This window comes from Delphinapterus leucas, chromosome 7 (assembly GCF_059928025.1).
Source record: "Delphinapterus leucas isolate spDelLeu-1000000601 "Yukka" chromosome 7, BTC_Dleu_Yukka2, whole genome shotgun sequence".
NCBI lineage: Eukaryota > Metazoa > Chordata > Mammalia > Artiodactyla > Monodontidae > Delphinapterus > Delphinapterus leucas.
This window is the reverse complement of record NC_143135.1, coordinates 7,372,481-7,387,799: the sequence shown is the minus strand read 5'-3', so window position 1 is coordinate 7,387,799 and position 15,319 is coordinate 7,372,481. Positions and strand designations below refer to the sequence as shown.

General features: G+C 52.2%; 1 protein-coding gene across 1 annotated transcript; it reads right to left on the bottom strand.

Moving 5' to 3' along the window:
- Nucleotides 1-6,881: 6,881 nt before the first annotated feature.
- LOC149748678 (uncharacterized) lies at nucleotides 6,882-9,481 on the bottom strand. Its single transcript, XM_089914221.1, has 6 exons — nucleotides 9,326-9,481; nucleotides 9,026-9,135; nucleotides 8,693-8,791; nucleotides 7,302-7,368; nucleotides 7,046-7,174; nucleotides 6,882-6,962 (listed from the first exon to the last, which is right to left on the bottom strand). Exons 1-6 carry the CDS (start codon nucleotides 9,479-9,481, stop codon nucleotides 6,882-6,884), a joined length of 642 nt encoding a protein of 213 aa, XP_089770347.1.
- Nucleotides 9,482-15,319: the final 5,838 nt, after the last annotated feature.

Sequence of the window (15,319 nt, the reverse complement as noted above, 5' to 3'; positions counted from 1 at the left end):
AGACACAACGCAGCCAAAAAGTAAATTAAATTAAAAAAGAAAAGAAAGGAAGCCTGTTCTAGAGGACAGAGCCGGAGAAGCACACTTTCTTGACAAGCTGACCTCCATCCCCTGACCCTACCAGGAATCCATCCATCTATTCATTCATCCATCCATTCATTCATCCATCCATTCATTTATTCACTCCTTCACTCCTACCTGCAAGCACCTTTCATTTATTCAGCCCTATGCCACATCCATGCCAGGCCCTGGGGAAGCCAAGGTGCCCAGGGACTCAAGTCTAGCAGGGGAGTCAGATAGGCTTTGGGTTCAACCATGTGGTAAGCGCCCCTATAGAGGGAGGACCAACATGCTCCCAGTGGAGAGAATGACAAATTCTGTCCAGAAGGGAACACTTGAGGGGAATCTTCCAAGGATGAGAAGGCATTCAGCGTGCAGAGAAGGCAAGGGGCAGGCCATCCTTACAGATGGCCTGGCATGTATAAGGGCTGAGAGGGAGAGGGAGCCACCAAGTACTCGCTATAAGCCTCTTTCAGACTTCATAGACAGCCAGGCAGGGCTGGGAAGGTCCCTGGGGCTCAAGTGTGACTCCTTCCACCTGCCATGGCCTATCCTGTCTTGGGATTCTGCCCAGCCAGGCTGCAACCCATTGGTTTTTTTTGTTTGTTTGTTGTTTAAATATTTATTTATTTGGCTACATTGGGTCCTAGTTGCGGTGCATGGGCTTCTCCAGTTGCGGCATGCGGGCTCTCTAGTTGTGGCGTGTGGGCTCCAGAGTGCGCAGGCTCAGTAGTTGTGGCGTGCGGGCTTAGTTCCCCCTCAGAATGTGGGCTCTTAGTTCCCCAACCAGGGATAGAACCCGCATCCCCTGCACTGGAAAGCGGATTCTTAACCACTGGACCACCAGGGACGTCCCCAGGCTGCAACCCATTGATTGGCCCAAAGATGCCTGGAAATCTGGGGGAGCTGGGCACGGTAGACTTTGTGTGTGCACGTGTGTGTGTGTGTGTGTGTGTCTGTGTGTCTGTGTGATTTCACAGCACCCTCTCAGAGCAGCCCCCTTCCTACTGCTTACAGCCCCATTCACCTGCACCACCGTACCCACGCCCCCTTGTGCTGGTTGGGAGGGTTAGCGTGTTAGAGTGGCGGGACTAAGCGTAGGGTATAGTGTGATCAGGGACTTCAGGAAGGTGCACCAGAAAGCCACAGTCCTTGGAGAGCTGATTATGAGCACCCAGAATATAATATTCTCAGAAGGCCATCAGTGTGGGGAGAACACACATTCCTTATGAGGGCACAGGGGGACAGCCACCACCAGGCAGCCAGCCAGACACCAAGGTCAGCTGATAAGCTGAGGAACAGACATGGTGATGACACCATGAGGCAGCAGCTCCATGGTCCTGCTCCACCCTCTCCTGGAAGGAACATGTGAAGCCACATACATGACATCTGGACAAGAGCGTGTGACATCTGAGTGGGTGAAACCGGAGAGCTCCGGCTCAGGCTGTTGGAGTCAGCTGATGTCTATGCTGCTGTAGGCACCAGACAATAACTCGATCAATCTTTTTTCCCCTTCTTGGATGGGAAGATCGTATGGCCCCTCCCTGAACATTTTGGACTGTGAGTGTTGATGGAAATCCCTTCAGGGAGCTAATGCATTTGATTTCCTTTTTATCTTCCCACCTCGCTTGCTCCATCACTCGGACTTGGAGAGTTCTTCCACCCCTCCAGGACAGCCAGTCCATTGGTGCTAGCTCCTTTCCACTCTCCCTCACCTCCCACGTGTGCTTTCTTCCCTCCTGGCCCAGCCTGAGTCCCTTGCAAACCCTCTCCACCCCCTTGATCCTCTCTGTTTTGGTCACATTCACTGGAAAACCCCCGACCTGGTTACATCCGCCCCTCCACCTACTCTGAACCTGCACCCTTGACCCTGAATATGCCTGTGGAGTCAGATGACCTCCCTCATCTCGCTTTAAGTTTACGATCCTAGACCTCGAACAGGTCCTCTGTTCGAACTGCCCGGCAGTCCTACTGTCCTTCCCCGGTCCACGCTCCCACCAGCACTCCTAGATGGGAGTTGCACATCCCCTCCTCTCTTCTCAAGCCTCCAACACATTCTCCTCCACCCTCACGCTCAGCTGATGACCGTGCTTCCTACTTCAGTGAGAAAATCAGAGGGAACGTGATGTGTGATCCACACCCCTGTCCAAGGCAGCCTCTCCCCTGTGCAGAGCCCACCCCCTCGCTGCTCAAGGATGTGGCCCCACAAGTCTCCCTGCCTTTAGTGGATCACTTCCATCCACCTAAAGCCCCTGTTTATGGTGTTTAACACCATCTTTAAAAAAAAATCTCTCAATTCCACTTGCTCCTCTAGTAACCGTCCCATTTTTCTGTCCCCTTTTATGATAAAACTCCTCGGAAGAGTGGACCATGCTGGTCTCCAGATCCTCTCCTCCTATTCTTTTTTTTTTTAAATTAATTTATTAATTAATTTATTTTTGCCTGTGTTGGGTCTTCATTGCTGTGCACGGGCCTTCTTTAGTTGCGGCGAGCGGGGGCTACTCTTTGTTGTGGTGCGCAGGCTTCTCACTGCAGTGGCTTCTCTTGCTGCGGCGCACGGACTCTAGGCGCACGGGCTTCAGTAGTTGTGGCATGCAGCCTCTAGAGCGCAGGCTCAGTAGTTGTGGCGCATGGGCTTAGTTGCTCCGCGGCATGTGGGAGCTTCCCTGACCAGGGCTCGAACCCATGTCCCCTGCATTGGCAGGCGGATTCTTAACCACTGTGCCACCAGGTAAGCCCTCCCGTTCTTTCTAGAGGCCACTCCATTCAGGCTTTACTCCACTAGAATTACTCTTGAAAATGTCCACTTTGCTCCATGTGTGCTGGATCCAGTGGTCAGTTCTGTCCTCTCTTCTTACTTGACCCAGCAGCAGCGCTGGTCACAGCTGATCAATCGTCCCTGGATCAGTTCTCTAGCTACACCCAGTTCCCAGGCCATCTCCTGACTGTAAATTCCATTGTGGCCCCTCCCTCAGGTCCTCCACACCTCTGCTCAAATGTCACTTCTGCACGAGTGCCACTTTCTCTGAATTGTGTTCCTTCTCCTCCCTCAGGCTTCCTCTCCGTCTCCAGCTTCATTTTTCTCCATTGCATCTATCACTATCTAACATTAATTATTCCTTATCTCCCCTCCTAGAATGTAAGTTCTACTGGGGCCTGGATCTTTGTTTTATTCGTCGCTGAATCTCCAGAACCAAGAGCAGTGCCTGGCATGTAGGAGGCGCTCAATAAATACTTGTAGAATAGATGAAAAACTGACCCAAACGAGCTCAGTTCCTCCACCACCCTGGGCATTCGTACAGCTGTCTGATATTTAAGGAGTGTCCAGGGCAACCACAAGGGATACAAAAGATGGGCACAGAACTCCTGGGAAACAGACCCCATCAGAACAAGCCTCAACAGGATTGCTGAGCCAGCTGTGGGTGGGAGCCTGCATAGCACAGGGGCTGTGGGATTTAACAGACCTCTACGGCAGGATCTTTCTGAAGGATGATTCCCCTGGATGGAGGGTGACACTGCCAGGCTGCAGGATAGGGGCCACCTTCTCGGGCAGGAATAGCAGGACCTTTAGGCTGGGCAGGAGTGGGGAGCCTGCTGGGAGCCTCTAGAGGTACCCCAGCCCACTTCCACTGGGCCTCCGAAGCCAGTCGGAGGTTTGGGTAGATCCACTGGAGGTTGGCTTCAGAAGAGAGATGGGACCATGCGGACACAAGAGGCTGATTTGCCAACCTGGCCCCAGCGTCTTGATGGCATAGAGGCTGGAAGATCTGGGCACAGCTTGTGACGAACACAGTAGCCTGCTTTGACTAGTAGTTCTGGGGGAAATGTGTGTCTGTGTGTGAATTAAAATACCTGGTAATGCCCTGGGGCCCACACAGCTTTGCCTTGGGACTTCCCCTTGAGAAGGGCTTCCTGACTGGGCTGCAGGATTGCAGGGACGTGGCATCAACAGGAGTGGTTGTAGGGACTGAGCTCGGGGCAATGCTGGGGCCCTGGGCTGCTGGGCTGTGGCCAGGATGCATTTGGGACATCTGTCAGCACTTCTGTGGTTTAGACATAACTGGGGAGGGGGCTCTGTAACCGTCTCCATTTCCTGCAGCCAAGCAGCATGGATGTCGCCACATGTGCTTGCTTTCCCAGGCTGAGATGCTGGAGGCTTTCAGAAAAAACTCTTAAAATAAAAAATAAATCGTGGATTATTTATACAGCAATAAAAGAACAAACTACATTTACATACTCTCACCTGTAGCAACATGGATGAATCTCACAAACATAAAGATGCGCAAATGAAGCCCGACACGAAAGATAATATATTGTAGAATCCCATTTATATGAAGAGTCAACTCATATGAATTTATATGAAGTATATTAGTTATAGACTGTTGCAGGAGGACGTGACCGCCAGTTGATCCGTGAGCTGGACCGGGGCAATTGGGCGCTCCCCGCCCCTCCCGTGTCTTCAGAATGTCCGCTCTGCCCCACAGTTCCCACACTAGGAGCTGTTTTAAGGATGCTGCCTTGAGAGAGTAAGGTGGTGTTGAGACCATCTGGACTGAATACCTGACCAAGCCCAGTTAAAGCCTCTATATAAATCTTCAGGATTCTGGCAGGCGGATGCAGGGATCTACTGGTCTTTTGGAGCCCAAGATAAGCCTTGTACGTAAGTTCCTTTGCTTATCAAAACTGCCGCCTATCTTGCCAAGGGTGGGGGGTAGGTGGAGAAGGGATGGATAGGCGTATGGGATTAGCAGATGCAAACTATTATTATATACAGAATGGATAAACAACAACGCCCTACTCGATAGCACAGGAACAATATTCAATATCCTGTGATAAAACCAGCCTAAGGCAGACGCTCCCCACTGTCCAGGTTATAACCTGGTGCCAGCAGAGACTTCCCAGGGAAGACAGAGCTGTTCCAATTATGTATGTCTTCTGTAGAGGGGATTACTGAGACAGGGAAGAAAAGTGCAAGAATTGGTCGCTGGTGCTACATGGTGGCAGCTTTGACATTTCTCTGGCTTCTACTTTATTTTTTAAATATTTACGATTCTCACCTGCCCTAATCCAATATTTATAAAAGAGGCAGTCTAGAGAAAAAAAAAAAAAAATATATATATATATATCTCCTGTAATAAACCATATGGAAAAGAATATGAAAAAGAATATATATATGTGTAACTGAATCACTTTGTTGTATAGAAATTAACACAGCATTGTAAAACAACTATACTTCATAAAATAAATTTTTAAAAATATGCCACCTGTCAAATGGGAGCATGCTGATGACTGTATCTTGGTGACAGAAGCCCTTAAGTGCTTACATTGATTTAATCATTTAGCTGTTGGTCCAGCTATGCCCCTCAATCTCAGTATCGGATGATTCCCATCAGGAAAATAGCAAGATGGCTGTACAGCTGGGTCACTGGTTGGCTAGGCCACTGGTCAAGAGCCAATCAGGGAGATGCCTGGGAGCCCTGGAGCCATCCAGGGGAGGAGGGTAGGGTCTTGGGAGAGGAGAGGAGCTCAGCTCAGCCTAAAGCTGTGACCAAATCAAACCTTCACTAATCAAGTGCGTCATCAGTTTTTGGCCTGGGCAAGGTCCCACGGGTCTGTTATAAGTCAAACCAGGTCTGACAAGGGGCCACAAACCTGGATTTCCATCCTCTTGGCTAGTGTCCCCCCTGTAGTGGGTATAAGGCAGAAAGATGGTCACAGTTCTTTCCGTGTCATATTAGAGGATTCTGCCCAGTAAATAATACCACCCTTAGGGTTAATGGGACTTTGCAAAAAATTGCCCTATAGCATATTGACTGATTTTGTATCTGATTTAGCAATCTTATTTCAGGATTCCTTCCATTTTCCCCCCTTGAATATATATATATATATATATATATATATATATATATATATATATGTAAAATGTGTGCCACTTTCTTGTATCCTCCTGTAAAGTGGCTCTGTCATCTTGCTGGCTCTGTCATCTCCCTCATTAGGGAGTTAAAAAAAAATCGAAAGCACATTCCTTGTCTAGTTGTATGGGAATTATTTCTAAGTTTTGAATATTCTACCTATACATTCTCTGTGTGCCTCTGTCTCTCCCTCTCGTTACATCAGTAACCAGGGGATGCTTAGAAAGCCTCCCTGGGGCTGGACAGAGTCTGAGGGCAGCAAGGCTGATGGGCGCAAGCCTTGAGGGCCTGCCGGTGGCCAGGGCACAGTGACCACAGCTGGACACTCAGGCCTATGGATGGGGTGGGGGTGGGACCTATGACCCAGGACAGGGAGAGCCCCATTGGTGAAGGGAAGCAGGTCTCAAGGGAGGCCCCAGGAGGCCCTGGTTGAAGGTGGGAGTGGGAATTCAAATTCCAGAAGCACCTCCAGGCCTGAAGCATGTTGCGTGTTGGGCCCTTGGGAAGCTTTCACTAGCCCCTCCCCCATGACTTGAGTGACAAAGAGGAAGAGAATTATCCAAGGCCATAGTGTGGGAAGTGGCTCTTCCCACCCCTCCCTAGTCTTCTGCCCTTTGGAGTTAGACCTGGGGCTTCTAGTCCTCCCCAGGAGAGGGTGTGGCCCCCTTCCAGTCCCACTCCAGGGCTTATCACAGGGGCATTGATCTTGAGGCTGATAAGAGCCAGACCTGGAGCCTCCTGGGGGTGGGGGCAGCTCAGGGCCAAGGGAGGTGGTGGACGACGGCCTAGGGCCCACAGACAGGCAGGGGAGCCATGGATCAGCTGCGGAAACGTTTACTGCTGGGACTTGGAGAGGAGTGGCCAGAATGGCTTCCCAAGGAGATGTCCTATCTCCAGCCTTGGGCTTGGTTAGGGCTGACATTGGTTTCCATTGTCACAGGCAGTGTCAGGCTGCAGGATGACCAGTTCTGCCTTCTGGGAGCTGGCTCGCTGCAGGCAAGGGGAGCCGGGTGAGCAACGCTGGGAAAATGTGTCCTCTCTCCCCACCCACGAGTAGGTGGAGGCCTGGGTACCTGGAACAGTGCCCCGTCTTGGGCGGCCTGGGCTCCCTCCTGGGTGGCCTTCCCTTCCTCCAGGATGGCCTTCTCTCCCTTCAGGATGGCCTTTGCTTCCTCCTTCAGGCTCTCATACAAGGAGTTGGGCTGGAACAAAGGGTTGCAGGGTAGCTGACGCCAGGCAGGACTGCCTGCCACGTGCCCGCACGGGAGCTGGGCTGGGAGGCAGGGAGGAGGCACAGCAAAAGAAGGGGGTCCTGGGCTGAGGTCTCACCAGGTCTTGCAGCTTCTCCCCCAGCGCCAGGTTGTCTGCTTGGATAGTGCTCAGAGACTCCTGAAGCCTAGGGTTGAAAGCGAGACCCCCGTCAGGACCCAGACTCTTGTCCTAGGCAGTGCCCCACACCCACAAAACACAGCTCTTGCATGAGCTGCGTGGCCCGGCACAGCCAGGAGCCCAGGGTTTCACCAGCAGCCGCGTCTCTGGCAAAACTACAGGCAGGGAGGGAATTGTTCTCCCCATGTGACTTGCAGCAGGGGACCCAGACAAAGACGAATTGTGCTTTTCCTCTTCTCCAGCAAGGGAAAACCAGGCTGCTTCATCGCATATGCTAGGCTGGAAAGCTTCTACGGCAGCCTCGGGCTAGCTGCCCTTCCCTCTGAGCAGCAGTGGGGGCAGTGGCAGGGCTCTGTGTGGAACTAGCCCTGCCTGAGCGTGCAGGCCAGCTGTGTATGAATAAAAGCACTGACCACTCAGATCCATGGCTCTGGGAGCCACATGCAGCCCTGGGGAAAAGACTGTCACACTCCCCCCACCCCAAGACCTCTGTCTCCAGGTGGAGATCGGACCCTGGCATTGCCACTGACAGGCAAGCGGCCATGGGACTCTGCAGACCTAAGCTCCAGAGCCAGACATCCAGAGAACAGACCCCCACCCCCACCCCCCACCTTCTCCACAGACCAAACTACCCCTCAAGTCCTTGGATAATTAAAGATGGCAGTCTTGGGACTTCCTTGGTGGTCCAGTGGTTAAGAACCCGCCTGCCAATGCAGGGAACACAGGTTCGATCCCTGGTCCGGGAAGATCCCACATGCTGTGGAGCAACTAAGCCTGTGCGCCACAACTACTGAGCCTGCGCTCTAGAACCCACGAGCCACAACTACTGAGCCTGCGTGCTGCAACTACTGAAGCCCACTTGCCTAGAGCCTGTGCTCCGCAACGAAGAGTAGCCCCTGCTCGCCGCAACTAGAGAAAGCCCGCGTGCAGCAATGAAGACCCAACACAGCCATAAATAAATAAATATATTAATTAATTAATTAAAGAAACAACAACCAATACCTATTAAAACAAAAAAGAGAGATGGCCGTCCCTTACAGGTAGCTTCATAGACTGCCCACTAACTAGGCATGTAGGCACATTGATGGGAAAGAGCTGTGGCCACCACTCCCATGGGGCAGGTCATGTTCGCATACAAGGACACTGATGCTTGGGAGGGAAGGGACCTATTGGCCAGCAAGCGGGTCACCCAGAGTAGAACAGAGAGAAGACAAGGGAAGGAAGAGGGTCAAGTGAAGGTGCCAACCCACAGCTGTCAAGCTCCAGGCCCTGACCTCCATCGGGCAAGGCCCTGTCACCCTCCTGTCCCCACCTGCCTCTGCCCAGCTCACCTCATGCAAACATTCTGCAAACAGCTCATTTCCCTGGAGGTCCGCTGGGGGCCCCAGTCTTCCTTATCCAGGAACTGGCACTCCTGGATCTCCAAGTCCCTGGGTGGGTGCATAATGAGGGTTGGACCAGAATCTGGAGGCTGGGGAGGGTGGGGTGGGCAGAGAGGGGAACCAAGCCCGAGGCCCAGGCTTCTTCTGTCCTGTGTGGGCCACACCCCCTGAACCCCACCCCGGGCTGAGTCCCAGCCCAGGTCTGAATGCTGATGGCGGGGGAGCAGTACACTGTGCCCGCCTCCCCCCCCCGCAGCCTCACGCACGTTCACACGGCCTCACTCTGCAGGGTCTTTTGTGGGCTCTGCTGTGCTCAGGAGCGTAAACAGGAACGTGACGGTGGCTTCCTTTTGCAGGCCCAGCTTCTGCTCTGAAGAATCTGAAGAAGGTGGCTTTGGCAGAGAGGGTGCCCTGGTGACTGAAGTGGCATGAGGCTGGCAGCCCAAGAACCGGGGTCCTCCCACACCCAACAGCAAGACGGTGGAGTGCAATGGCCGGGTGTTCAGATCTCCATCCAGGCAGGAGGAGAATTTCTCTAGCCCTCCTGCCACCCCGGCCCTCTGCCTTGGGAGGTCCTGTCACCTCTGTGCCCTGCTCCCTGGAGACCTGAGGGTCTTCTGGCTGCTGCTCCCCAGGAGGCTGCGGCAGCGGCTTCTCCTTGGGCTTGGAGCGGGCTCTTTGTCCACCCGCAGGAGGCTGAGGGAGACGGAAACTTGGTTGGTGAGCCATGCCCACCATCCCGCTGGCCTCCCCTTTCCAGCCTCCCCTGGTTTTCTTGGGGTGGCCTCCAGCCTCGAGAACCTCCACCACCAGCTCTGTCCAGTAAACCAGATCCCTCAAAGTTTGGGTTGCTAGATTTAGCAAGTAAAAATAGGACACCCAGTGAAATGTGAATTTCAGAATAAATAGTGAGTCATATTTTTCAAGCATAAGTATATCCCAAACATTGCACAGACCATACTTACACTTTAAAAAGTATCTGTTTTCCATCTGAAATTAAAATTTCACTGGGGTGTCCTATGTTGTGTTTTCTTTCTTTCTTATTTTTTTTTTTTTGTCACACTGTGCAGCTTGTGGGATCTTATTTCCCTGACCAGGGACTGAACCCAGGCCCTTGGCAGTGAAAGTGTCCAGTCCTAACCACTGGACCACCAGGGAATTCCCTGGGGTGTCCTGTGTCTTATCTGGCAACCCTACTAAAGCTACATGTTGACAGTATTTTGTAAAAATGAATTTCTGCAAATGCAAGGTGTCAGGGTAGGGGGTGGGGGATAGAATGGCACTATTTAAAGGGATCCTATAGAAGCTTATAGGAAAGTGGAGACTCCCTCCCATTTTTGCTGTAGAAATCACTTATCAGTTGGGCATTGAGAAGCAAATAGTGTGGCATTCAAGACCCTGAACTATGGACACCCTTGTTTGTAACCCACCTACTATTCCACCGTCCTTGAACAAGCCTCTGCTCAGACTTGGCCAGGAGCTTCCCTTCCCAACACCACCCCAAATGTCCCCACCACCGTGCTCTCACCCACACTGCTCCCCTCTTCCCATTCCCTCCCGCCTTGGTAATCTGAACCTGGTCCACTCTTTTCTCTGCTGAGCAAAGACGGCACCTCCCCCGGGACCCCCTTAGATCCGTGGTGGGGCCGGAGCTGGGCTGAGCCAGACGATGCTTCCGTCTCTATGAGGTGATGTAAGGTGTCCCACCAAGCAGGCTTGAAATAGCAGCTTCTCCCCAAGTCACAGAAAGCCTTAAGTCAACAAATGGACTCGTCATCATTTTTCGCTCTCCAATTTTTCAGAATCTTGTACACTTGCTGGCCAAAAGGTGGACAATCCAACTGGAGAACAAATGGTGATCTCAGACGCATCTTTCTTTACACTGAGCTCCACCTGGGCTTCGGAAAGGCCTGTGGGTTGTGGCAGGAATTCTATGCCATGTGCTCTCTGCATTACATCGAACCTTTCCAGATGGCGCCTGAAATACCACAGTCCTGTGCATGTGATGTAAACAGAATCTCATTGGCTGGCAGTGCCCGCAGAGGGCCTGTTACCCTGGGGACTCGCTGTGCCTCAGGGTAGACCGATTCTTGGAAGCAGGGAGCTCTGCCACCGGGTTTGATCTGTCCCAAAGGGATGCCGGCAATGTACAAGATCTGCAAAACTAGCCAGACCCTTGCCCTGGTAACTTTGCTTTGGAAACTAGGCCTAAAGAAACAACTCCAAAGGAAATAAAAATAATTCACATGGAGGTCCACGGTAGCCGATTTACACCATGAAGAAAAACTGGAACCTGCCTAAAGGGCCCAAATATAAGAAAAGGTAAGTAAACGATGACTTATGAACATGGTAGAATACAATCCGCTTTGAAGTTAATAGTCCCCAGTAAACACTGGTCGACCAACCACTGTCTGTGGGACAAGCCTCGGGCTGGGCCCTGAGAACACACTGATAGATGACTGTGACCCGGTTCTGCCCAGGAGAAGCCCCCAGGGATGAAGGGGTGGCCCAGGCTCCCAGGTGACCACAGGGCAAGGACATGTGCCATCCAGAGGCCTGTACAGAAAACCTTGACCAAGAGAGGAGGGAGCCACTTGGCTTAGGAGCACCAGAAAGACTCCACCGAGGGGTGCTGCTTGATCTACGAGTCGAGTCAGCCAGAGAAGGAAGAAGGGCGAGCCAGAAGAGGGAATGGTTTGGGCAGGACGGTGCCAACAGGCATGGTGCGTCCAGGCGTGGGGTGCTCCCACTAACTCCCAGGGTGAGCAGGCCTGGGCTGTGGCCCCCCAGGTGACAAGGAGGCATGGGAGGCCTTTGAGTGTTTGTCTGTGTGGGTTGTTTGGGCCGTAGCTGAGAGGATGGATGGGAGGAGGAGACCCTGGGGGCAGAAGCCCAGGGCCTTGGGGGTGAAGGAGAGGGGCACGCACAACTGCTGCCCATGACAAGTGTCTACACTGTGTTAATACCAGGGAAGGCGAGCATGGTCTGTACGTGCTACGTACCAACGCACCACACAGGGTTGCCAAATAAAATACAGGATGCCTGGTTAAATCTGAGCGCCATATAAACAGTGAGATTTGTTTTAGTATGATCATGTCCCAAACATTGCATGGCACGCACTTGTACTTCAAAATTACGCCTTGTTTATCGGATTTGGGACATGCTTATGCTAAACAAAAATTCACCGTTTATCTGACATTCGAATTTAACCAGGCATGCTGTATATTTTTATTTGTTACATCTGGCAACTCTAACACCATGCCCACCTGTTGGTACCCATCAGAGGAAACTGGGAGGCATGAACAGCTTCCTGGTTACCAGTTAGTAACCAGGAAGGATTGGAGAGGTGGATGACTGGAGATCTAGGTGTGTATCTGAACAATTAGAGATACAGGAAGTTGTAATAAGATAGGGAGTCGAGGGTCACTAGTTCTTTGACTTCCCTCTGTGCCCCCACCGGCCTTCAGCCTGGCTGTCTAACAGCTGACTGTACGCAAGCTCTCTCCCCGCAGTCCATGGAGCTCTTCCCCAGAGAATGCCTGGGGTTCCCTTGGTGCCCCCTCAGGGTCCCACTGGCCAAGCTCAGACAGGTGCTTAATTCAGATTTAGAGAGAAGACAGCTCAGAGCTGAAAATCCATAAACCCACGTTCAAGTCCTGCTCTGCCGTTCAAAGGTGGGGCAGCCCCAGGCACTAGGCTCAGTTTCCTAGCCTCTAAAATGGGTATTCAACTCCACAAATATTTACAGAGCCATGATTTTGTTCAAGGCCCTGCTCTGAATGTGGGGAGGATACAAAAAGGAATTTCCTCCTTTAAGGAGTCAGTCATGGACTGAGTACAAGAATACTAGCAGTCAGTTATTGCACTCTACCAGGTGCTGTGCATGTGACCAACAGCCTGGAAAACAATCCCCAGAGCAATTCTGTAATAGAGGTAGAATTAGCCCCACTTGGGACTTCCCTGGTGGCGTAGCGGTTAAGAATCCGCCTGTCAATGCAGGGGACACGGGTTTGATCCCTTGTCCAGGAAGACCCCACATGCCGCGGAGCAACTAAGCCCATGCGCCACAACTACTGAGCCTGCACTCTAGAGCCTGCGAGCCACAGCTACTGAGCCCACGCGCCACAACTACTGAAGCCCACACGCCTAGGGCCCGTGCTCTGCAACAAGAGAAGCCACTGCAATGAGAAGCCCGCGCACCACAACGAAGACCCAATGCAGCCAAAAAGAAATAAAGAATTAGCCCCACTTTTCATAAGAGAAAAGTGAGGCTTGAAGAAGCTAAGTGACTTGCCTATAATCTCAGAAGAGTCAAAGCCAGGGTTCAGACCCAGGGATACCCGGGCCTCCACCTGATGGCTGTCAGAGAGTTTGACAACTTGCCAGCCAGGAGATGGAAATACGTGAGGGGAAGGCAGCCTGCTTGAAGCCCATATGTTGGGAGGACCACCCGGGCCTTGGGCCAAGGCCTCACCTGAAGGTTGGCGGTTGCAGGGGCTCAGGACTCAGGCTGCGGAGGCGAGGGCCGTGGTTCGGGTAGGGAGCTGTCCTGTGGAAGAGGGAGGGTGCAGTCCACTCCCAGGGCCGTGGGGGTCAGTGTGAGCCCTGGGGCTGGAGCCAGGATTCATGCTGGGGAAGGCAGAGGCCCCATGCCCAAGTGCAGGCCACCCAGGGGCCACTGCTCCTGACTCCACCTGCACCTCTCTCTCCTCCAGGGCACCCAGAAGCTCTCAGCCCCCAGCTCCTACAGGAGGGTGTGAGCTGCTGTGGACCAGGCTGGAGGGAAACCACCACCCCTATTCATCCATGATGCGCCCGGATGCTGGAGGGACAGAGACAAATACGATTCTGCCCCCACCCTCGGAGCTAAGACTACCGTGTAAATGTGTGTGCCCCACAGATAGACTCGAGCTTACAGGAGCTGTGAGAGAGGTCTGGGAGTTAGAAAGGAGGGAGTGGTCAGGTCTCCCTGAAAACAACTACTGTTCACCGAGTACGTATCACGTACTAAGCACTGTACCTGTATCATTTCCTCTCTCACCGAAACCCCATGAGGTGGGGACAGGTATCCCCCACTTTTCCAAAGTTCACTTTATGCCAGTCACTTTTACAAAAGGCCTAACATTAGCACCTGTTTTTGCTAATCGAAAGAAATCTGAAGACAATTTTCATTTTTAGGAAAAAAGCGAAAACAGCTTCCACCATCAGTTTTGCAGTGTGCCGGTACAGAGGCAGCTCACACCCCGAGCAGCCAGAGTGGCCCCGCCAAGCTCCTCCACCAGGAACTACACTTGACATCTCAGCATTGTGAGCATCTGTGCTTTAACCTCGATTTATGTTGTGTATCCGTTAGCAAGCTGTTGTGACCTAAGGTAAATTGTGTCTTTGCTTACGCCATTTCGGCTTACAAAAGGTTCACAGGGATGCTCTACTTTCAGATAGCGGGGAAACCTGTACTATTATTGTTCCCCTTTTACAGATAAGGAAACTGAGGCACAGAGAAATTAATTAACTTGCCTGGGGTCTCACATCTAGAAACTGGCAGCGCCAGGATCCAAAGTCCATTGAACTCTGGAATCTGTGCTGTTACCCACCATGCTGTCGCTGCAGAAGGGACAGGCAGGTAGGAAAGACTGAGCAGAGGTGACGCTTGAGCCAAAGCCAAACCTAATCAAGTCAGGACTCAGCAGGTGAGACGGGATTGGGAAGAGTAGGTGAGGCAGAGAGCAGCCTGAGCAAAGGCTGGGAGGGAGGACCTTCCAGCAGCTCAGGGTCTGCACTGGTTCTGTGGGCCTTAGACTGGAGATGTGGCCACCAGCCTCACCCTGGAGTCCTCATGAGCCCTGCCAAGCAGTCTGGAGCAACAGGGCTCTGGGTTGCAAACAAGAGAAAACAACATTGGTTAATTTGAGCAAAAAAGGACTTTATTGGAAGGATACTAGGGAGTCACGGAACTCATAGAACAGACTCAAAGGGCAGGAAGTATGGGATGCTGGCTGCCAGGACCACGTGAGGACCCTGCCACAGGAGCCAACTGTAGTGTTCTGCCATCTCCACACTGGACAGCGGAGGCCCAGGGCTGCCGCTGGACACGTGAGGCCACCACCTCACTGAATCCTCAATTATCCTTCCTTCTCTTCCTGGTCCTCGTTCCAAGTCCTCATGCAAAACCTGATTGGCTGAGCTCAGGTGAGATGCCTATGTCCTGGTTGCTGGGATCACGGGGAGCAAGTGTCTGGCTTCTTCATGCCCATGGAGGGAAGTGGTGTCTTGCAGTCAGGGCATTTGTAGAGGTTGAGACTGGGCAGCCAAAGCCCAATAACCATCCATTACACGACTGCATGGACAATGGGAATTCGCCAAAGGGTTTTTTTTTTTAAATTTATTGTGGCAAAGTACATAAAATTTACCATTTTAAGCATTTTAAGTGTACAGTTCAGTAGCATTAAGCACACTCGCATTGCTGTGCAACCATCACCATCATCCATCTCCAGAACTTTTTCATCTTCCCAAAGTGAAACTCTGTCCCTGTTAAACAAGAACTCCCCATTCCCCCCTGCCCCAGTCCCTGGCGCC

Bases quoted from the DNA above. Each gene is read 5' to 3' on its own strand.
- LOC149748678 (XM_089914221.1), bottom strand. From the start codon at position 9,481: ATGGTGGGCATGGCTCACCAACCAAGTTTCCGTCTCCCTCAGCCTCCT. The intron at 9,136-9,325 runs GTGACAGGACCT...TCTCTGCCAAAG, and splicing joins CCAGGGAGCAGGGCACAGAG to CCACCTTCTTCAGATTCTTC. The intron at 8,792-9,025 runs GTGAGGCCGTGT...GCACCCACCCAG, and splicing joins CCCACAAAAGACCCTGCAGA to GGACTTGGAGATCCAGGAGT.